General features: G+C 39.2%; 1 protein-coding gene across 1 annotated transcript in view; it reads left to right on the forward strand.

Annotated features, from left to right (window-relative positions):
- The first annotated feature begins 21,491 nt into the window (after nt 1–21,491).
- The window catches only part of ADGRV1 (adhesion G protein-coupled receptor V1), a 677,468-nt gene continuing 675,499 nt past the window's right edge, over nt 21,492–23,460 (forward strand). Inside the window, exon 1 of the mRNA XM_049867518.1 lies at nt 21,492–21,528. Coding sequence (XP_049723475.1) covers nt 21,507–21,528 — 22 coding nt within the window. The 5' untranslated portion in view covers nt 21,492–21,506. The remainder of the gene's footprint in view (nt 21,529–23,460) is intronic.

Consider the following 23,460-nt stretch of genomic DNA (forward strand, 5'->3'; position numbering starts at 1 on the left):
GTTTGGATATTGATTCTATTCTATTCTAGTTGCTGAGCTCTGGAATACAGACAGTGCCTGACTAACCCCACCCCCACCCACAATGCTATATCTTTAGGTTGTACAGGCAGCACTTCGTGGCAAAGTTCTTATTTTTCACCTCAGTCCCATTCTGCCCTCTTCCCTCCCTCTTTTCTTCTCTGATTTTAACGCTGTTCCTATGATAAGCCAGCATCTAGCCTTTTGGCTTTACCTCCTATTTCCAGCTCTGCTTTCCCTCGACCTAAGATGAGATGTAGTGTTTCTGATTAGAGCTGGAACAATCATCCATAGACAGGGTTTTCCTTTTCCTTCTAATTCCAGCAGTATAAGGCTTCACTCAGCCCCTCTCCAGCAGTGCCCAGTCATCTCTCCAATACCTCAGTGTGCCTCCGGGGCCCCTCAAGGTACCAGTGGGAGGTAGCCAGAAACTGCTTACATAACCATTTGTAAAAGGGATATAGGATCAGAGTTGATCGGCTTCTTCAAACGGGGAAGAATATCATCCTTCTATTATTATCTTAAATAGAGAAGGACTTCCCTTAAATTGTTTCATTCCCAGGTAATAGTAGGCCCAAAGAGAGTGAAAAGTGAAAATTTTTGGTATATCCAATTTAAAAAATATTTCTTAATTGAGGGAGAAAAAAGAAACATTAATTGACTAAAGTGTTTATGGAACCATTCCACAAAGAATACAAGGTGACTAAAAAATTTTAGTAAATATATTTTCTTCTGTTGAATAAGAACAAAGAACAGACTGCCTTTTTCAATTAAGAGAGAAATTACACATCATGTTAACCATATGAAATTGCCATTATTCAACAATTTTGCTAATATTCGACCATTTGAACATAGGAAAATGTCAATTTCATGTAATTCAGCCTAATATTGATGTTTTAAAGAAGCTCCTAGAAACTTCTGGTAATATTTCTCTGCTATAAATGTTTTCCTGGTTTAATAATAATATGTTAGTCTGAGTTTTTCTTTTGTATTATTTTTAATTACTTCACACTGCCAGTAGAGTGTGTTGGCTGCCTGGTGATATCAATGAAAATTTTTAAAATAAGATGTAAGCATAGAACCATCTGGTTATGATTTGCCTTTGCTTTTTTTCAGTTGCATAATTCAAGTCGATGGTTCATAATTCTTTTTCCTTTTATTCTAGTCCATATGGTGGTAGAACAACTACCAAAAGATGAATACTTTCAGCACCTTTGATATCAAAGCTGCAGCTTTCACATTCTGTTCTACTGATAATACATTTTGGCAGTGGATAAAGGGACAGAGTTAAAGTCTATGCTCATATATTTTCTTTGAACTAGGGGCCACCCGTGATTTTATAATTATCAGAAATTAACCAGTTCAGCATTTCTTGTAGGAAATATTCACAATTCACTTCCTTGCTTTTGGAAAAAAGAGCAAAGAAAAGAAAGAAAAGGAAAAGAAAAACTAAGGAGTGTTAGAGAACTCCATTTTCTTTGGGAGTATTCCATGTGGGTTTGCTCCAATACAATGCCAACACTGTATTTGTTTGCATGACAATCTTTTAAGCATAACCTTTTTTTTTTTTTAATCTTTACTGTGCTTTAAGTGAAAGTTTACAAACCAAGTCAGTCTCTCATACAAAAACTTCTATACACCTTGCTAAATACTCCTAATTGCTCTCCCCCTGATGAGACAGCACACTCCTTCCCTCCATTGTCTATTTTCATGTCCATTTGGCCAGCTTCTGCCCCCCGCTGCCCTCTCATCTCTTCTCTAGACAGAAGCTGCCCACATAGTCTGTGTCTGCATGATCCAAGAAGCTCACTCTTCACCACTATCATTTTCTACCGCATAGTCCAGTCCAATCCCTGTCTGAAGAGTTGGCTTTGGGAATGGTTCCTGTCTTGGGCTAACAGAAGGTCTGGGGACCATGACCTCTGGGGTCCTTCTAGTCTCAGTCAGACCGTTGAGTCTGGTATTTTTGCAAGAATTTGGGGTCTGCATCCCACTGCTCTCCTGCTCCCTAAGGGGTTCTTTGTTTTGTTCCCTGTCAGAGCAGGCATCGGTTGTAGCCAGGCACCACCTAGTTCTTCTGGTCTGAGGCTGATGTAGTCTCTGGTTTATGTGGCCCTTTCTGCCTCTTGGGCTCATATTTACCTTGTGTCTTTGGTGTTCTTCATTCTCCTTTGCTCCAGGTGGGTTGAGACCAATTGATGCATCTTAGATGGCCACTTGCTAGCATTTAAGACCCCAGACGCCACTCTCGAAAGTGGGATGCAGAATGTTTTCTTAATAGATTTTATTATGCCAATTGACTTAGATGTCCCCTGAAACCATGGTCCCCAAACCATCCGCCCCTGCTACACTGGCCTTCGAAGCATTCAGTTTATTCAGGAAACTGCTTTTTGGTTTAGTCCAGTTGTGCTGACCTCTCCTGTATTGTGTGTTGTCTTTCCCTTCACCTAAAATAGTTCTTATCTACTATATAATTAGTGAAAACCCCTCTCCCTCCCTCCCTTCCCTCTCTCATACCCATCAAAGAATATTTTCTTCTCTGTTTAAACTATTTTTTGAGTTCTTATAATAGTGGTCTCATACAAGATTTGTCCTTTTGCAACTAACTGATTTCACTCAGCATAATTCCTTCTAGATTCCTCCATGTTATGAAATGTTTCACAGATTTATCATTGTTCTTTATTGATGCATAGTATTCCGTTGTGTGAATATACCATAATTTATCCATTCATCCGTTGTTGGGCACCTTGGTTGCTTCCATCTTTTTGCTATTGTAAACAGTGCTGCAATGAACATGGGTATGCATATATCTGTTTTTGTAAAGGCTCTTGTATTCCAAGGAGTGAGATTGCTGGATCTTATGATAGTTCTATTTCTAGTTTTTTAAGGAACTGCCAAATCGATTTCCAAAGTGGTTGTACCATTTTACATCCCCATCAGCAGTGTGTAAATGTTCCAGTCTCTCCACAACCTCTCCAACATATATTATTTTGTGTTTTTTGGGTTAATGCCAGCCTTGTTGGGGTGAGATGGAATCTCATTGTAGTTTTGATTTGCATTTCTCTAATGGCTAATGATCATGAGCATTTCCTCATGTATCTGTTAGCTACCTGAATATCTTCTTTAGTGAAGTGTCTGTTCATATCCTTTGCCCGTTTTTTAATTGGGTTTTTTGTAGTTGAGTTTTTGCATTATCATGTAGATTTTAGAGATCAGGTGCTGATCAGAAATGTCATAGCTAAAAACTTTTTCCCAGTCTGTAGGTAATCTTTTTACTCTTTTGATGAAGTCTTTGGATGAACATAGGTGTTTGATTTTTAGGAGCTCCCAGTTATCTGGTTTCTCTTTGGCGTTTTTAGTAATGTTTTTAATACTGTTTATGCCATGTATTAGGGCTCCTAATGTTGTCCCTATTTTTTCTTCCATGATCTTTATCATTTTAGATTTTATATTTAGGTCTTTGATCCATTTTGAGCTCATTTTTGTGCATGAAGTGAGGTATGGGTCTTGTTTCATTTTTTTGCAGGTGGATATCCAGTTATGCCAGCACCAATTGTTAAAGAGACTGTCTTTCCCCCGTTTGACTGACTTTCGGCCTTTGTCAAATATCAGCTGCTCATATGTGGATGGATTTATGTCTGGAGTCTCAATTCTGTTCCATTGGTCTATGTGCCTGTTGTTGTACCAGTACCAGGCTGTTCTGACTACTGTGCCAGTATAATAGGTTCGAAAATCAGGTAGAGTGAGGCCTCCCACTTTGTTCTTTTCAATTATGCTTTACTTATCTGGGGCCTCTTTCCCTTCCATATAAAGTTGGTGATTTGTTTCTCCATCTCATTAAAAAATGTCATTGGACATCTCCGACCAGCGCCTGATCTCTAAAATCTACATGGTTCTGTCAAAACTCAACCACAAAAAGACAAACAACCCAATCAAGAAGTGGGCAAAGGATATGAACACACACTTCACTAAAGAAGATATTCAGGCAGCTAACAGATACATGAGAAAATGCTCTCGATCATTAACCATTAGAGAAATGCAAATTAAAACTACGATGAGATTCCGTCTCACTCCAACAAGGCTGGCATTAATCCAAAAAACACAACATAATAAATGCTGGAGAGGCTGCGGAGAGATTGGAACTCTTATACACTGCTGGTGGGAATGTAAAATGGTACAACCACTTTGGAAATCTATCTGGCGTTATCTTAAACAGTTAGAAATAGAACTACCATACAACCCAGAAATCCCACTCCTCAGAATATACCCTAGAGAATTAAGAGCCTTCACACAAACAGATATATGCACACCCATGTTTATTGCAGCACTGTTTACAATAGCAAAAAGCTGGAAGCAACCAAGGTGTCCATCAACGGATGAATGGATAAATAAATTGTGGTATATTCACACAATGGAATACTACACATCGATAAAGAACAGTGACGAATCTGTGAAACATTTCATAACATGGAGGAACCTGGAAGGCATTATGCTGAGAGAAATTAGTCAGAGGCAAAAGGACAAATATTGTATAAGACCACTATTATAAGATCTTGAGAAATAGTATAAACTGAGAAGAACACATACTTTTGTGGTTATGAGGGGGGGAGGGAGGGAGGGTGGGAGAGGGTTTTTTACTGATTAATTAGTAGATAAGAACTGCTTTAGGTGAAGGGATGGACAATACTCAATACATGCAAGGTCAGCTCAACTGGACTCGACCAAAAGCAGAGAAGTTTCTGAGATAAACTGAAGGCTTCGAAGGTCAGCAGAGCAATGGCGGGGGTTTAGGGACCATGGTTTAAGGAGACTTCTAAGTCAATTGGCAAAATAATTCTATTATGAAAACATTCTGCATCCCACTTTGAAATGTGGCGTCTGGGGTCTTAAATGCTAACAAGCCATCTAAGATGCATCAGTTGGTCTCAAGCCACCTGGAGCAAAGGAGAATGAAGAACACCAAGGTCACACGATAACTAAGAGCCCAAGAGACAGAAAGGGCCACATGAACCAGAGACCTACATCATCCTGAGACCCAAAGAACTAGATGGTGCCGGCCACAATCGATGACTGCCCTGACAGGGAGCACAACAGAGAACCCCTGAGGGAGCAGGAGATCAGTGGGATGCAGACCCCAAATTCTCATAAAAAGACCATACTTAATGGTCTGACTGAGACTAGAGGAATCCCGGCAGTCATGGTCCCCAAACCTTCTGTTGGCACAGGACAGGAACTATTCCCGAAGACAACTCATCAGACATGAAAGGGACTGGACAGTGGGTAGGAGAGAGATGCTGATGAAGAGTGAGCTAATTATATCAGGTGGACACTTGAGACTGTGTTGGCATCTCCTGTCTGGAGGGGGGATGGGAGGATAGAGTGAGTTGGAAGCTGGCAAAATTGTCACAAAAGGAGAGACTGGAAGGGCTGACTCATTAGGGGGAGAGCAAGTGGGAGTACAGAGTAAGGTGTATATAAACTTATATGTGACAGTCTGACTTGATTTGTAAACGTTCACTTGAAGCTCAATAAAAGTTAATAAAAAAAATGTCATTGGAATTTGGATCGGAATTGCATTGTATCTATAAATTGCTTTTGGTAGAATAGACATTTTTACAATGTTAAGTCTTCCTATCCATGAGAAAGGTATGTTTTTCTGCTTATGTAGGTCTCTTTTGGTTTCTTGTGGCAGTGTCTTGTAGTGTTCTTTGTACAGGTCTTTTGTGTCTCTGGTAAGATTTATTCCTAAGTAAGATTTACACCTAAGTATTTTATCTTCTTGGGGGCTACTGTAAATGGTATTGGCTTGGTGATTTCCTCTTCAATGTTCTTTTTGTTGGTGTAGAGGAATCCAACTGTTTTTTGTATGTTTATCTTGTACCCTGATACTCTGCTGAATTCTTCTATTAGTTTCAGTAGTTTTCTTAAGGATTCTTTAGGGTTTTCTGTGTATAAGATCATGTCATCTGCAAATAGAGATACTTTTACTTCTTCCCTTACCAATCTAGATGCCCTTTATTTCTTTATCTAGCCTAATTGCTCTGACTAGGATGTCCAGCACAATGTTGAATAAGAGTGGTTATAACGGGCTTCCTTGTTTGGTTCCCAATCTCAAGGGGAATGCTTTTAGACTCTCTCTATTTAGGATGATGTTGGCTGTTGGCTTTGAATAAAAGCCCTGTATTATGTTGAGGAATTTTCCTTCTATTCCTATTTTGCTGATAGTTTTTATCATGAATGGGTGTTGAACTTTGTCAAATGCCTTTTCTGCATCAACTGATAAAATCATGTAAATCTTGTCTTTTGTTTTATTTATATGATGGATTACATTAATTGTTTTTCTAATGTTGAACCATCCCTGCATACCTGGTATGAATCCCACTTGGTCACGGTGAATTATTTTTTTGATATGTTGTTGAATTCTATTAGCTAGAATTTTGTTGAGCATTTTTGCATCTAAGTTCATGAGGGATATAGGTCTGTAATTTTCTTTTTTTGTGGTGTCTTTGCCTGGTTTTTGGTATCAGGGATGTGCTGGCTTTATAGAATAAGTTTGGGAGTATTCTGTCCTTTTCTATTTAAGCATAATGTTAACAATATCTTTGGTTTCTCAGAATTCTATAAAGAAGAAAACTCAAAAAAGTTTTGATTTTCTGAAAATTGAGACAATTCCAATGTAAATTTTCTGATATCACCAGATCTACATTATATATAAGCAATAGACAAAATATTAAAGCATTATGTAGAAGACACTTTTTTAACCAGACATTTGTTAGACCACTTCAAACTTGAGTCTAAAACTATCGGCAGATATGTCTGTGTTAAGTGAACCATGCACTTACATATAAGATACAAACTTTGCAAGATCTTGCATGCTCCCCAAACACATTATCATTCAAACCCCTCTCCACTGGGCTTGATTTTCCCACCCATGTGGGAAATACTGTTTGCCATGGTTTTGTTTGCTTGCAGCCGCTGGTAAAATAAGTATCACTTCAGATTGGAGGTCTCCTTGGTAGAGCTTGGGGGTCCTGGGAGAGCTTTGCGCGTAACCCAACACAGATGACTTCATTAGATTGTCTGGTTATAGACTTGCCATTTTTAGGATAATTGGATCAGCATCCTGTGCAGATTTGGATAGGACTGGCCTAGGTCATGGGATGTTAAGTAGGAGACTCCCTACCCCTGGGAAAAGATCTAAAGGAGGAATAAAAAATACTGAAGAGAAACTTGTCTTCTTTCACTTTGGCCTGGCCCTATGTGCCAGCGAAGCTTCAAAGACACTTTAGGATCCTGCCCATCAGAGCTATAGTTATGAAAAATTCTCATAATTTCATCTTTGGACTGTATTAGCTGCCCTAAGCTTAGCTAACTGACAGCTAAAAATGTACATAGCCAGTGCTGGGATTGAGAAATCAGACTTATTTTGTGGCCCAGTCCACTATCCACTGGAAACTTAAATGATTATTAAAAAAAGTCTTTGAAGAAATTTCAGTATTTTAAAATAGAAAAGGTCAGATTTATAATTTTAAATTTTTTCAGTAGGAAAGGTGTTGATAAATGGAAGTTATTAAATGGAAATATTTGGTAGATAACATACCTATTCTGTTTTTATTAGTTATGCTTCAAGGTGGGATGCATGAGAATGGAATTAAAAAAATTTAAATCAAAGATTTAAAAACTTTATCTAAAAAGATTTCTGCCCCTTAACCCTTGCCCATATACACACCTCCCAGGAAATTAGCTATCTTAATTTAGTTTGCGATAAGTTTACTATAGCCCACAGAATGCTTTTGTATATTTTAAATTCTTTTTCACTGTTATCAGGCATGTAAACACAATCATATTACAAGAGAATTATACAAGGCGTGGCAACCTCATCGTCATCTTTATAAAGAAAGTGTAGAGAGAAATCATAATTTTGGCCCAATGAGAACTTGATGTTAGGAATGAAGGAGTTGTTTGCCTTGTCTCCTCCCAAACCTCAAGTAATAAATCTCAAAAGCTTCAATATTGATTCAACAAAATGAATGGCTGAGTCATTACAGAAGGACTCCGACAAGTAGACAAATGCTGCCATGGTGACATTTTGATATGCAGTGTGGTTATGAGCCTGGCTGGTTTCCTGCCACTGCCATTGAAGCAAAATGACAACCACGAGAACTACCACGCACCACATGCCTAAACCAGAGGCAACTGGAAAAAAAAAAAAAAAAAAAGATTCAATTAGCTGTTCTTAAAGGATTTAAAATTCCATATACATTAGTATCTAATTTATGGGGAAATTCCTTATAAAATACAAGAAAAACTTTTTTGAGACATGCTTCTTTTTAAGAAACAAACCATTATTGATTTTAAAAAGGCTTAGACAGCACTTTCTATAAATGTTTTTAAACAGATTTCTTGAGAAAAAATATCTTTAACTTAGGAAGATAAAGATTTATAATATTTTGTATAGGACATAAAAATTGTACTTAATTCTTCCTTTGCTAGATAATGGAATATTTCATATGTCCATAATAAAAAGAAATTAAATTGTGTGCAAATACTACTACCATATATATTTAGATTTGTAAGGAGATGAAACTATTTGTTAGAAAGCAATATAGTACACTGGCTGTTACTTGATCTTAATACTTGATGTAGAGCTATTAGCAATTATGTACATGTTCTTTTCTTCATTGGTATAAAATATATCCAGATATATTAAAGACATGCGGTTGGCATCGTAGCAATGAAAAAAATTTATTTTAATAGGAAAATGCTTTCAAGTATGTGATTATGAATTAGTTCAGTTTATTCTTTTATTAATGCATAATTAACATGGTAACATTTTCACTATTGGATTGGTTAACTTGAAAGAAAAACCTTCTCAACTGCATATAAAAGACAGCTGAAATTATTGCTTTAATTTTATTTTATTGTTTTTCTGTCAGCTATTGAAATCCTACTATGTACTAAAACCAAAACCGTTACCATTGAGTTGATTCCAACTCATAGTGACCCTATAGCACAAAGTAGAACTGCCCCATAGGGTTTCCAAGGAGCACCTTGTGGATGCAAACCACCAACCTTCTGGTTAGCAGCCATAGCTCTTAACCACTACGCCACCAGGATTTTAGACTGCATTTAATCCACGTATAAGTTTGTGCTATAGGTATTAGAAGAATCTCCATTTTGCAGATAAAGAAGCTAAGGTATGAAAGAAAGATTAATATATTTATCTAAGTTTGCTCAACCTGTCTTCACTATAATATCTTTTGATATTATCTGAATCTAACCATGTGAAATGCTTTTAATTTTGCTTTTCTGTTTCTTTAAAAATAGAAACTATTCTGCTAATCTCACCAAGCCTCAGACATCATGTTCTGTAAATAGACATCTTGAGGGAAAATTTTTTTTTTAACTTAGGAAGATAAAGATTCAAAGCATTTTAAGTAGAACATAAAAATCATAATTCATCCTTTTCTGTTTACTTATTAATTTTAGAAAAATTAAATGCTGAGAGTAGGAGACATTTAGAAAAAGTAGATATAACTAAGTACAAAAAAAAAGTGAGATATTAATTTCACATGAAAAAAGCAAGAGAGAAAAGTGTTCTTGTTTTGCCATCACTTTTCTGTTTTAAAAATTTTAAAATGCCACTTCAACTTCTATTGTCTGTGATGGATTGCTACCTTGTTAAACATTTCAGTCAAGTTAAGGAGGAACTACTCTTTGTGTATTTCATCTACATGGGTACAAAATCATTCATGGATATGGTTCTGACACTCACAACAGATTAGAGATTTCAAAACAATCAATAAATCATGATAAGTTGGTCACCTCTAGATGAACCATAAATAGTCTAAATAAATTCCAGGGTAACCAAAGTCTTTGGCTAGACAGGAAAATATGGATACCATGACTCCTATGAGGTCTTCAATCTCTTCTCTTTGGCTTACTCTCTAACTCTTGGAAGTAGCTTTCAGAGGCCCCAGCTTGCCCAGCCATAACCAACCAAGGCTGAGACACTCCCCATTTCTAACTCCTTCCTAGGAAGGTGTGTAGCCCTCTCCAGGTGGAGCTATGTTTAAATCCTTTCAGCCATTCTCTTTTGTTCTGCCTCCTCCCTCATAGAATCATACAGATGTCAGCTGTCCTGGGGCTTTGGTATCAGTTTTGTTTTGCCTATCGTCTGCAGAAGTTTGATCATAGAAGTCTTTGTGTAGAGTAGAAAAGATGTGAAAAATGCCTCTCTGGAGCCACCTTAATAAGCTTCTGCTTTTTTCAGGCTTCCAATTTTATTTTCTGAAATAAGCCTTATGCCCCCCAGAAGGACTTACTCCTTTCCTTTTCCAAGACCTTCCCCAGTTTTTCATTCCCTCATAAAGTACATGTTGTCCTGTGGTACTCATTGGCAGGACAACTCCAGGGGGCATTGCTCACATAGATTTCCAGGTAAATGGCATTCTCTAGAGTCATAGGACTCCTGTGGCCCTGGGGAGATTGACAGAGACAGGCATGGCCTGAAATATAAGAATCCCAAACCCAAAAGAAACTTTAGTTTTTTTCCATTAACTGGAAATTTGAAATTCATATGACTTTGGTTTTAGACCAACAGCCAAGCTTAAATACTTCTTTAGAACATTTCCAGAAGTGTATTCTGAAGGATATTAATACAAATCACTTAGAAAAAAAGGGTTCTGTGATCAAATAAGTTTATAGAACAGTGGGTTAAACAAATTTAAACTGGATACTTTACTACAGTACTTATTGTGCTTAGTGATTTTCTAAGAATGTTTCCCACATTTATGATCTGACTGTGGACCCTTTTACCATTTGTAAACTTGGGGAACTAAAATCCACATTACACATTTTTAGAAATGCTGATATAACTAATTTTACTGAATGGGGTTAAAAATGAAAATGTTATTTTCTCCATTTTCTTTACCTAAGTGTCCTATGTCAAATCATTCTTCCCTATGGGGTAGAAAATCTCTTGGGCAAATTCCATAACTTTACTGTAGTTTAACCCCCAAATTTCAAATCATATCCAAAACTCTCCCCACATTACTATTTAGACCAGTGGCTCCAAAGGGGTCTGAAATGAGGAGGAGATGTAACCAGTTCTTGAAGTGTGCGTGTGTGTGTATGGAGGAGATTCTAGTTTTAGAATACCTCTCTTTTCTATCTGTTCTTTTTCAAGGCCTAACTCTTGTGATATTGAGAGCTGGGAGGGAAAGCAGGAGAAGGACAAATATCTTTTTACTTAACTACTTATAGGTGTAGTCCTTTTCTTTATGGTTGTAACTACTTTTGCAGACAACACAGACTAGCTATCCTCTGTGTGACTGGCATGCTGACTTTCTCAAAGGTGCATGGGTAAGTTCTGGTGGGTTCTATGGGCCCTCCTCATTGCACGATTCCTTGAACTGTGTTCCTCGCCTTTCAGCTACTTAGCTATACAGCCTCTTGTTCCTGAGATCTCACAGTTAAGGCTGTTTTCTTGCATCAGGTTTTGTCAAGATTTTGCTCAAGTGCAGCTATCATGGTGTCACTTAATCCATGGATATCCCCTCATCCTTGTATCAGGGTGGGAGTGAGGCTGGTCCCTTATGTGATTCTTTCTTTTCTGCCATTTTTCTTTCCCAGTTCTCCTTCCTCTTACTGGTAGGGTCAGGGAAGTTCAACAAGTCCATTGGTCTGAGCAGACATCCAACAGAGCGATGAGTTGCCAGTCCCCCCTTTATACCATCATCTCCAATCTCTACCACAATTCTACTGGAGCTCCATCTCATGTGGCTACTACAGAAGAGAGGAAAGCCAGAGCCTTTCCCCTAGGCTAACTATTCTTGGCTGCTGCTTCTTTCCTTTTCTCCTTCCCCTGAAGTAGGGATAGAGGCAGGTGAGAGTTGTATATTCAGTCCTAGGGGCAGAGTCTGACCTAACTTCTAAAGGTATTTCCAGATTTCTTTAGAAGCTGAGTACTTAGTGCCTTTTTGGTCCCAGCTTGTGCCTAATCACAGTTCTGGGGAGCAGAAATTGTCCCAACCAGTACATTGACTCGTAATATTTATATATACATTCATAGCAGGTAGACAAGAAGCACCTGTTGCTGCAGATGGTGATAGTAGTTGTTAACTGGTATTAAAAAATAAAATAAAATAGAAGATGAGAATGAGGAATTCAGGCCAGTCTGTTAAGGATCACAATTTTAGATAAGAGCAAATATGAAGTTAGCCTGAACCTGCACATACAGAGTTACGAAGGTCAGGTAAACATTTTTATCAGAAACTAGAAGATTATGAATAAAGAAACAGTAAATTATAAAAATGAGGACCTAGGGCAAGGAATAACCCAGGTTTCAAACAAAGAATCAAGGCTAGACTATACATAATATGTAAAGGGACTGTGTGGGACAGGACAACAAATTCTCCTATAGAAAGCATCTTGAGGGCTGGAACCATAGCCTTACATGTCTTTATATCTCTGAGACTTCATATATCATTGTCGTTATTGTTGTTAGGTGCTGTCGAGTCAGTTCCAACTCATAGTGACCCTCCTAAACATCGACTGGTCCTGCCCCATCCTCACAATCATTGCTATGTTTGAGCGCATTGTTGCAGCCACTGTGTCAATCCATCTCATTGAGGGTCTTCCTCTTTTTCACTGACCCTCTACTTTACCAAGCATGATGTCCTTCTCCAGGGACTGGTCCTTCCTGATAAGATGTCCAAAGTATATGAGATGAAGTCTTACCATCTTCGCTTCTAAGGATCATTCTGGCTATATGTCTTCCAAGACAGATTTGTTTGTTCTTTTAGCAGTCCATGGTATATTCAATGTTTTTTTTTGAGCACCATAATTCAAATGCATCAATTCTTCTACAGTTTTCCTTATTCTTCTCCACTTTTATGTGCATATGAGGTGATTAAAAATACCGTGGCTTGGGTCAGGCACACCGTAGTCCTCAAAGTGACATCTTTGCTTTTTAACACTTTAAAGAGATCTTTTGCAGATTCGCCCAATGCAATAAGTCAATTGATTTCTTGATTGCAGCTTCCATGGGCGTCGATTGTGAATGCAAGTAAAATGAAATTCTTCATTATTTTTCCGTTTATCATGATGTTGCTTGTTGGTCCAGTTGTGAAGATTTTTGCTTTTTGTCAAGGTGTAATCCATCTTGAAGGGTGTATTCTTTTATCTTTATCAGTAAGTACTTCAAGTCTTCACTTTCAGCAAACAAAGTTGTGTCATCTGCATATCACAGGTTTTTAATGAGTCTTCCTCCAATCCTGATGCTGCATTCTTCTTTATATAGTCCAGCTTCTCGAATTATTTGTTCAGCAATTAATAAGACTGAGTAAGTAGGGTGAAAGAATACAACCCTGACACATTTTTCCTGATTTTAAACCAAGCTCTATTCCCTTGCTTTGTTCAAACAACTGCCTCTCGGTCTATGGACAAGTTCCGCATGAGCACAATGAAGTGTTCTGGAATTCTCATTCTTCACAATGGTATTCATAATTTGTTATGATTCACACAGTTGAATGCCTTTGCATAGTCAATAAAACACAGGTAAACATCTTTCTGATATTCTCTGCTTTCAGCCAAGATCTGCTAGATATCAGCAATGATATCCCTCATTCCATAACCTCTTCTGAATCCGGCTTGAATTTCTGGCAGTTCCCTGTTGATGTACTGCTATAACTGTTTTTGAATTTTCTCTGACAAAATTTTACTTGCATGTGCTATTAATGATACTGGTCAATAATTTCTGTATTCTGTTGGATCGCCTGTTTTTGGAATGGGCACGTATATGGATCTCTTCCAGTCAATTGGCCAGGTAGCGGTCTTCCAAATTTCTTGGCATAGACGAATGAGCACTTTCAGCATCGCATTCGTTTTTTGAAACATCTCAATTGGTATTCTGTCAATTCCTGGAACCTTGTGTATGCCAATGCCTTCAGTGCAGTTTGGAATTCTTCTTTCAATACCATCAGTTCTTGATCATATTCTACCTCCTGAAATGGTTGAACATCAACTAATTCTTTTGGATAGAATGACTCTGTGTATTCCTTCCATCTTATCCCTCATTTGAGAGATAGCTCAACTATTACTTCCTCAGAAGTACCTTCTCTGATAAGTTCCAGAGCCACTCTTACCCTCATTTTATTTTCTTTATTATCATTTATCTCTAACAAATATCTTACTTGCTTGTTTAGTTGGTTTTTTTTTTCCTACCCATTAGAAGAAAAGCTTCATTGGGGTAGGTTCCATGTCTATCTTATTCACTACTCTATCCCCAGCAGCTAGAATAGGCTCTGGCACATAAAAACTCAACACACAGGAAAGGAAGGAAGAATGAAAGGGGGAGAGAGGAGGAGACTGATTTGTATAATAGGGCTCTGTGAAGAACCTAGAAGGCTGTCAAGTAAAAAAGTTCCCCAGAGTCTGTTTCTTTATACTTCAAAATCCAACCCTTAGCAAAACATAAGACTTGGTCCCCTGTTAAAGTACAAATATGCCTGAATCAGATAGTTTAAACCTCATCTATCATCTACAACTTAGAAAGACTTTGTTCTTCAAATCATGCTTCAATAAGGAAATCAGAAAAAAAGGAAAAGGATTACCGAGCACCTGCAGGTGGGAGGTAGCAGGTGCCACTGAGAGAGAAGGACACTGAGAGGAAAGTTGAAGTTTCTGAAGACAAAGTTGGCCTAGTTCCTAATTCTGCCTAAATGCAGCACTGAGTATGAGCCTTTTTCCCTATAGTAATCTTAATTGAATCAATTCTATGGGTCTAAAATTCACACTGTAAAGAGTAATTAGTTGTTTAAACCCTAGGAGGAAATTACTGATGCTATACAATTTTCCTTCCTACTCCAATTTAGTTAGCCTTGCATACTAAGTAAGCCTTATAAATCTTCTCAAAAGATTTTTTTTTTAATTCCTAGAAAAACGTGCTTCTAATACTCAAGGTTTCCCATATCTAAGTGTGTGCATGTATAAGGGAATTTCTCCAAAGCTTAGGCAGTATCTGCCCCTCCCCACCGCCCAAAAAGTGGAAGTAGGATATTACCTCAAGTTTCTTCTGTTTGAGCTTTGAGCCCCACACAAGAAAAAAAATTAAGGTGTTGTCATGAATTTGCCACAGAGCTGGCCTCACCTTTCTCTCCCCCATTCACGTGTTCTGACCCACCTGAAATCTAAGAATAAGACACCTAAACTTCTCCTCTTGCGTACCAGTATGGAGTTCTCAGTAACTTTTAGTGCTTATCATCTCGGCACTTGGGAAAAATAGAGTTTAAACTTAGTTTTTCAAAGAGCCTGGCACACAGTAGGAGCTCATTAAATATTTGCTGAATGAGTGATGTGACTGAACAAATAACTCAGAAGGAGATCCTACCATCAGACCCAGAATTGAACTATTGAGCCAAGGAAACAATTTCCTGTTCCAAAGAGATTACAGAATTCATGTAATAGTTGAGAATACTTTAAGCTAGGGATTCTGCTCCCGGGTCAGAGAAAGCAAATTAATAGTCTTGGGACTTTGGGGGAATAAAGAGCCTCAGAAAAACCTGAGTTATCCCCTGAACAGTCTCTCACACAGAGCTATACCTTTCTGCTACCATCTACTAACCTAGTTCTACTCCAAACTGATTTTCATTTAATTGACCTCTTAATAATTCTTAAAAGCAGAGTACCTCAAAACTGATAGACCTTTCTTTCCGTTTCTTCTGAGAGTTCCATAATCCCGCTGACTGTAATGCATATTTTAAATGGGTACATATTTATCCAGAAGCATCACTAGGTACTCAGGAGATGATCATGAACAAAATGTGGTCTCAGGCCTCATATAGTCCAGGTTAAGTAAGAGAAGACATAAATTGTAATGATCAAAAGTACAATGCGACTAGTGCCATCAGAGAAATGAAAACAAAGCTGATTCAGAGAAAAAAGAGACAAGATTACTTGTTTGGAACAAGATGGCTTTCCTTTAACCTATGACAGAACGTTCACACTCACCCTGCTTTGGTTCCTGGGAGTTGCTGTTAACCTGACAGAACAGCCAGGTGATCCCAATTACTTCTACCTGTAGGATGTGAGGAGCCCTGGTGGTGCAGTGATTAAGAGCTCAGCTGCTAACCAAAAAGTCAGCAGTTCAAATCCACCATCTGCTCCTTCAAAACCCTATGGGGCAGTTCTACTCTGTCCTATAGGGTCACTTTGAGTCAGAATCTACTCAACGGCAACTTTTTTTTTTTTTTGGTAGGATGTGGATTAGCCATGATGTGACCGAATCGCATGTAACAGGAACTATATGTCATCTTCTTTAAACCTCTATTGTGGGAGCCAGCCAACTTTTTCTATTAAGGGCTTGATAGTAAATATTTTAGGCTTGTGGGCTATAGAGCCTCTGTCACAACTTCAACTGTGTCATTGTAGCATGAAATCAACCAAAGACTATGTAAACAGATGAGTATGTCTGTATTCCAGTAACACTTATTTACAAAAGAAGGTGGTGGGCCAGAAATGGCCCTACAGCAGTAGTTTTTCAACCCCTGCTCTATACAGAAGCAAAAATTGCTTTAGTTATCCAGTTCTATTTTTTTATCCTGTGTTTTAAATAATTAATTTATTCAAGAAATATTTCTTGAGTGCTAATGATATATGGGAAACCCTGGTGGCAGAGTGGTTAAGTGCTACAGCTGCTAACCAAAGGGTTGGCAGTTCAAATCCACCAGGCGCTCCTTAGAAACTCTATGGGGCAGTTCTACTCTGTCCTATAGGGTCGCTATGAGTCGGAATCGACTTGACAGCGCTGGGTTTGGTTTTTGGTTTTAATGATACATGATGCCTCAGAGATATAAAGACAAATAAAGATATAATTCCAGGCTTCAAGAAGTTTTCTGTAGGAGAACTGAAGAGTAACAGTGTTACATTTATACGCAAAAAGAACATTTCAAGATCTATCCCGAAGTATAATGCTGTCAGTGATAGGATAATATCCATATGTCTGCAAGGAAGGCCAGTTACTATGACTATTATTCAAATGTATGCACCAACCACTAGCGCTAAAGATGAAGAAATTGATGATTTTTACCAGTTTTTGCAGTCTGAAATTGGTCAAACGTGCAATCAAGATGCATTGATAATCACTGGTGATTGGAATAGGAAAATTGGAAAAAAAGAAGAGGGATCAATAGTTGGAAAATATGGCCTTGGTGACAGAAATGACGCCAGAGAACCCATGACAGAATCTCGCAAAACCAAAGAACTGTTCATTGGAAATATCTTGTTTCAACAACATAAAAGGCAACTATACATGTGGAACTCTCCAGATGGAATACACAGGAATCAAATTGACTACATCTGTGGAAAGAGACGATGGAGAAGCTCAGTATCATTAGTCAGAACAAGGCCAGGGGCCGACTGCGGAACAGACCATCAGTTGCTCAATATGCAAGTTCATGTTGAAGCTGAAGAAAATTAAAACAAGTCCCCAAGAACCAAAGTACAGCCTTGAATATGTCCAACCTGCATTTAGAGACCATCTCAAGAATAAAATTGACACATTGAAAACTAATGATCGAAAACCAGAGGAGCTGCAGGATGAATATGTACATAGACCAAGAGGCAGTTGTTCAGACAGAACAAGGGGATACTGCCTGGTTTAAAATCAGGAAAAGTGTGCGTCAGGGTTTTATCTTTTCACCATACTTATTCAGTCTGTATGCTGAGCAAATAATCCAAAAAGCTGGGCTAAATGAAAAAGAACTTGCAATCAGGATTCAAGGAAGACTCATTAACAACCTGTGGTATGCAGATGACACAACCTTGCTTGCTGAAAGTGAAGAGGACTTGAAGTGCTTATCATATTTTTATGAAAATAACGTGAGCCTTCCAGGTTTGTTTGCCAACAGCTCCTTTCCTTAGGGAGGTATTTCCAGGGGCATGCTATTCTAATTTTTTGTTTTTACAACAACATGTAAAAAAAAAAATTGATTCAGCAGCACTTATGAAAATACCTCAAGGCGACGGGGAATAGTTGGCAAATAAACATAGAAGGGACATATAATTTTTTGTAAAAATACAGTACTGGTACAGAACAAAGACTACAGCCTTCACTGGATTACATCTCAACATAAAGATAACAAAAATCCCCATGACTGGTCCAATAAACAACATTATGATAAATGGAGAAAATACTGAAGTTGTCAAGGATTTCTTTTTATTTGGATCTACAATTAGTGCCCATGGAACTAAAAAAAAAAAAAAAACTAGCAGTCAGGAAATCAAACTATGTATTGCATGGAGCAAATCTGCTGCAAAAGACCTCTTTAAAGTGTTAAAAAACAAAGATGTCACTTTAAGGACTAACGTGCCCTGACCCAAGCCATGGTATTTTCAGTCGCCTCATATGCATGTGAAAGCTGGGCAATGGATAAGGAAGACTGAAGAACAATTGATGTCTTTGAATTGTGGTGTTGGCAAAGAATAATGAGTACACCATCCACTGCCAGAAGGAGGAACAAATCTATCTTGGATGAAGTACAGCCAGAATGTTATTTAGAAGTGAGGATGGCGAGACTTCTCTCACTTTAGACAAGTTATGATGGTTATCTAGGGGCCTCTGAGTGGGCTAGAACCACCAACCTTTGGGTCGGTAGTCAAATGCTTAACCCTTTGCATCACCCAAGGGCTCTACTTTGTCAAATATATGGACTAAAAATACGAGCTATACTCTTTTCTGTGAGTCTGTTCTTCAAGACCAGGATCCTCAGCTCTCTGGAGAAGCCTTCCAGCATCTATATAATATATTCCTCTTTGGAGATCCTCTTGTACTCTCCGGGCTGTTCATTTTTCCCCTTGCACTTTTTGCTTTTTGGCTGATTAAAATTTCACCCCAGAGAGAATACAAGCTCAAGGAATTCAGAGTTGAGTTTTAGAAATTGTTGTCTCTCCCACAATGCCCCCAGTGTCTTCTGCTTACTAAACCATCAGTAATATGTATTAATGCATAACCACTTTTTCCGTTATGTAGATTAAAGGAGGATGATGGGTGTAAATATTCATTTCAAGCCCTTCAAAGAGTAAATATGCATTCTGGGCAAGTCAAGTTGTGGGGGAATGTGTTTAATCATGGAACTTGGTGAAGCAGTAATTAAGCTGGAATAACTGGTTGGTAGATATTGACTTTGACAAGGTCTTAATAAATTAAAGTAAAATTTAATCACAAATGAAGCCTTTAACCATGCTAATAATGAAATAAAACTGCATTGAATATATATTTTAGTAAGATTTTTAAAAAATTCAATAAAATTTTTAATCTTTTTTGTTTTCTGTTTTACATTATGGATGCACAGGTATTTCATTCATGGTTTGATTTTAAATTATCCTTGAGGTTCAGTTCCTATACTGCAGGATTTAGTAAGCACGCCTGTCTGTGTTTACTTTGTTAATATGCAGGATGGATTTACAGACTTCAGTCACATCACAGCCTCCAGGCCCAGGTCCAACCTTTGACATTTGCTTCACGGGAAAACTGTTCAATCTCCTTGATCATTTAGATTGCTTTTCTCATTTACTTTTTTTAGTGCCTTGATGTGCAACATTTTCATTCCCATGCAGTTTCTCTCTGTGAGAACCTTTTTGCCTGCATAACCTTTGCCTTTGATGCCCAGTTGTTTGTTGACTGCAGGAGCTTTGAAATGAGGTTTTCAACAGCAGCCAGTGGTAATGCTACATTAGTTTTCTGGGATAGCAGTTTGTAACTCAAAAGTAACTACCTGGTTATTCCTATTCTGATTCATTAGAAAGGGTACCCACGGGCACTGTATTTAGAATTAGGAGATATAGGACCTAGTCCCTCCTCTGCGTTTAACAAAGCCACTCAATCAGCAATAATGTTTAGTTTTTTTTTTTTCCATAAAATTGTCAGTGAGGTGGTGCTGGACTGCTAATCTTTAACATCTCTCCCAGTTTCAAATTTAAATGATTCTAAGAATGCTGCACGTGCTCTTAAAAAAGCTCTGGTGAAAATGGGGATTTGCATGTTGCTGATGTTATGGTTGGACATTGGGAGCTTCACTTTTAAGCCCTGGGAATAATAGTCCACATTTGTCGAGGGTTTACCACTTTACACAGATCTCATCTAATCCCTTTAACAGCTATATAAGATAGGAATTAATAATCCTATTTAAAAAATGTGGAGATAAATTTTCCCAGATGTTGACTTCAGTCCCTGCTTATAAATGTGTGTGGGTTAGGTTCTTCCTTTCTAATATTTTATCATTTTACACACACATTATCATGGGGTGAATACCTCAGGGAGTGTTTCAGTCAACGTTAAAAGAAATCAATTATTTATTTTATTATTGTACTTTCGATGAAGGTTTACTGAACTAGCTTCTCATTAAACAATTAGTACACATATTTTTTTTGTGACATTGGTTAACAACCCCATGACATATCAACACTCTCCCTTCTCAACCTTGCATTCCCCGTTACCAGCTTTCCTGCCCCGGCCTGCCTTCTGGTCCTTGCCCTTGGGCTGGTGTGCCCGTTTAGTCTTTTTTTTTGTTTGTTTTATGGGCCTGTCTAATCTTTGGCTGAAGGGTGAACCTCAGGAGTAACTTCATTACGGAGCTAAAAGGGTGTCCCCAGGGGCCATACTCTCAGGGTTCCTCCAGTCTCTGTCAGGTCAGTAAGTCTGTTCTTTTTTTTGTGGATTAGAGTTTTCTACATTTTTCTCCAGCTCTGTCTGGGGCCCTCTACTGTGATCCCTGCCAGAGCAATCAGTGATGGCAGCCGGGCACCGTCTAGTTGTGCCGGACTCAGCGTGGTGGAGGCTGTGGTAGTTGTGGTGTCCACTAGTCCTTTGGGCTAATCTAAAAGAAATGGCTTTTTAGAAGCAAAACTCGGTAACCTCATACAATGTAGTACCAGGGCCCCAGGACGGAATGCCCCACTGCCTGGGGGGGGGGGGGTGGGGGTGGGGGTGGGGTGGGGTGGGGGGAGATAGGTCTTGTGCCTGTGGGGACAATTAGCAAGTTTAGCTAACGAGCAACTATTGGAAAGCTCCTACTCCGCACCCCGCCTACGAAGCGCGAGCAGAGGCAGGGTTCGAGCTTCCCTGCGTCCGGCGGGTCAGCTTAGGCGCCTCGCTGCTGGAAGAGTCCATTACGGATGGCCAAGGCAGGGTGTTCTCGACGCCAGAGTGCGGACCTGGCTGCCCGCTGTGCAGAGGAGAGCGCGCTGTGGTGGGAGGCCACCCCCGCTCCGCTGGTCAGGTGAGCGCAGCCCCGAGAGTCGCGGGTCCTATTGGAGCAGAGGGATGGAGGGGAAGAAGGAGGGGGAGAGGAGGAGGAGGAAGATGGGAACTCCCTCCGGGCGGGATAAAGGGAGGAAGAGTCAATAGTCCGGGCGAGGCGTGGGGACCGGAGCGAGAAGAGCGAAGGCGTATGAAGGGAGGAGCGGTGGGGACCGCAGGGCTCGCGTGGATGTCGGTGACCCCGGGGCCAGGTAGGCTATGGCTGGGAGATGGTGCTGCCAGCATCCAGGTGCCCCCGGGGGAGCGCCCGCAGCATCCGCGGCAGCGTGGGGTCGCTGCTTCGGCACCTGTTGCTGGAGGAGGGTGGGAGGGCGGGGGGCGGCGGCGGAGGCTCCGGAGACTTGGAACGCCGTCTGCGCGGCGGGCGGAGAGTCATGGGGCACAGTGCCCACGGCTGCTGCTTTGCAGTAAGCGTTGCATTCCTTCCCACGCACTCTTTCCAAAAGCTGTCGATCAAAAAGAAGGTGAGGAGTAAATGAGCATGAGTGAAAAGTTTCTTCTCTTGCTGCCTGTTTGAAACCCGAACCATAGCTTTAATTTAAAAATTTCTGGTTGGAAAATAACCGACCAAGAACGACGCGTCATAGATAATAATAATGGGAAGGGTTGAGATAAACTTAGAGTCTTGTTTATGTTCCAAAATAACCGATGCGTAGAAGAACTTTGACGGAAATGCGTTGATTTCACAGAGTTTGGGTAAGCGCTCCACTGCTGAGAGGTCTGCGAACCCACCAGTGGCTCCGCGGGAGAAAGATAGGGAGCAGCCTGCTTCGGTAAAGATTACAGTCTTGGAAACCCCATGGGGCAGTTCTGCTGTGTCCTGTGGGGTCATTGTGAGCGGGAATGGACTCGCTGGCAGTGGGTTTTATTTATATGTACATCTGTACCCATACCCGTTGCCGGCAAGTGGATGCCCACTCACAGCCACCCTACAGGACAGAGAAGTGCCCCGTAGGGTTTCCAAAGAGCGGCTCATGGATTCGAACTGCAGACCTTTTGGTTAGCAGCTGAGCGCTTAACTATTGCTCTACAAGGGTATAGATATCTATGTATATCACACTTTTAATGTCTTAAAATTGTTTTTCCTTAAAACTAAAAAACAAGAAATTATGGCAATATTGATCAAGGAAAAAAAGATTTTTAAAGTGCATTATTAACTTTTCACATTTCATGAAATCTGCAACTTTTAAAAATGTGTGTAATGTGTTCATAAGTAAGCTGCATACTGTTTCAAAAATTATTGATATAAAATCTCAAGAGCATATAACTAGCTAAAGGTCAAAAGTATACCTTAATACAGGATTATTACAAAATTTCTTGCATAAGTTATTACCTTAAATTGCTAAAGTGTTTTTCTCTCTCCATTATGTGTCTTTTATCAAAAGAACTGGATTGAACAACACATACACAAAAAGGGCTTTAAAGAAAAGAAAAAAGGATGTTCTATGCAAATGAACACCCGCTAACTTTATAGACTAAGGACAAACTCTTAAGCCTACGGAACATTTGAGAAAAATGTAGGGGTGGGGGGGAGTACGGGTGCCAAACGCAGTCTGAACTGTGTTATAATAAAATATATTAAGTATTTGTAATTTGGTATAGCATCCTAGCTCAGCCATTAATTTACAGTGACTTTGAGCCATTCACCCATGCTTCTGAGCTGTGGTTTCCTCATTTATAAAATAAAGGGACTGGACTAAGTGTTTAAAAAAAAAGTTTATTTCAGCTAAAATTTATATGTCTCAAGATTATCACTTTTTAAAAGAAGTACCCAAAATGTATTCACTAAAAAAAATGTGTGACTGAATCCTGTCGCCATGTTCTTATTTCCATGATGAATGACAGTAGTAGTAACCTCTTATTGACGCTTATGTCATGAATTCTGGGAAGCCCTTTGTATAATCTCATTTAACATTCACAGCATCACCATGAATTACATAGTGGTATACCAAATTTGTAAACCCTGGTGGCGTAGTGGTTAATTGCTACAGCTGCTAACCAAAAGGTCTGCAGTTCAAATCCACGAGGCGCTCCTTGGAAACTCTATGGGGCAGTTCTACTCTGTCCTATAGGGTCGTTATGAGTCAGAATCGACTTGTCCGCAACGGGTCTTTTTTTTTTTT

The sequence above is a fragment of the Elephas maximus genome, chromosome 2, assembly GCF_024166365.1.
Source record: "Elephas maximus indicus isolate mEleMax1 chromosome 2, mEleMax1 primary haplotype, whole genome shotgun sequence".
In the NCBI taxonomy this organism is placed as follows: domain Eukaryota; kingdom Metazoa; phylum Chordata; class Mammalia; order Proboscidea; family Elephantidae; genus Elephas; species Elephas maximus.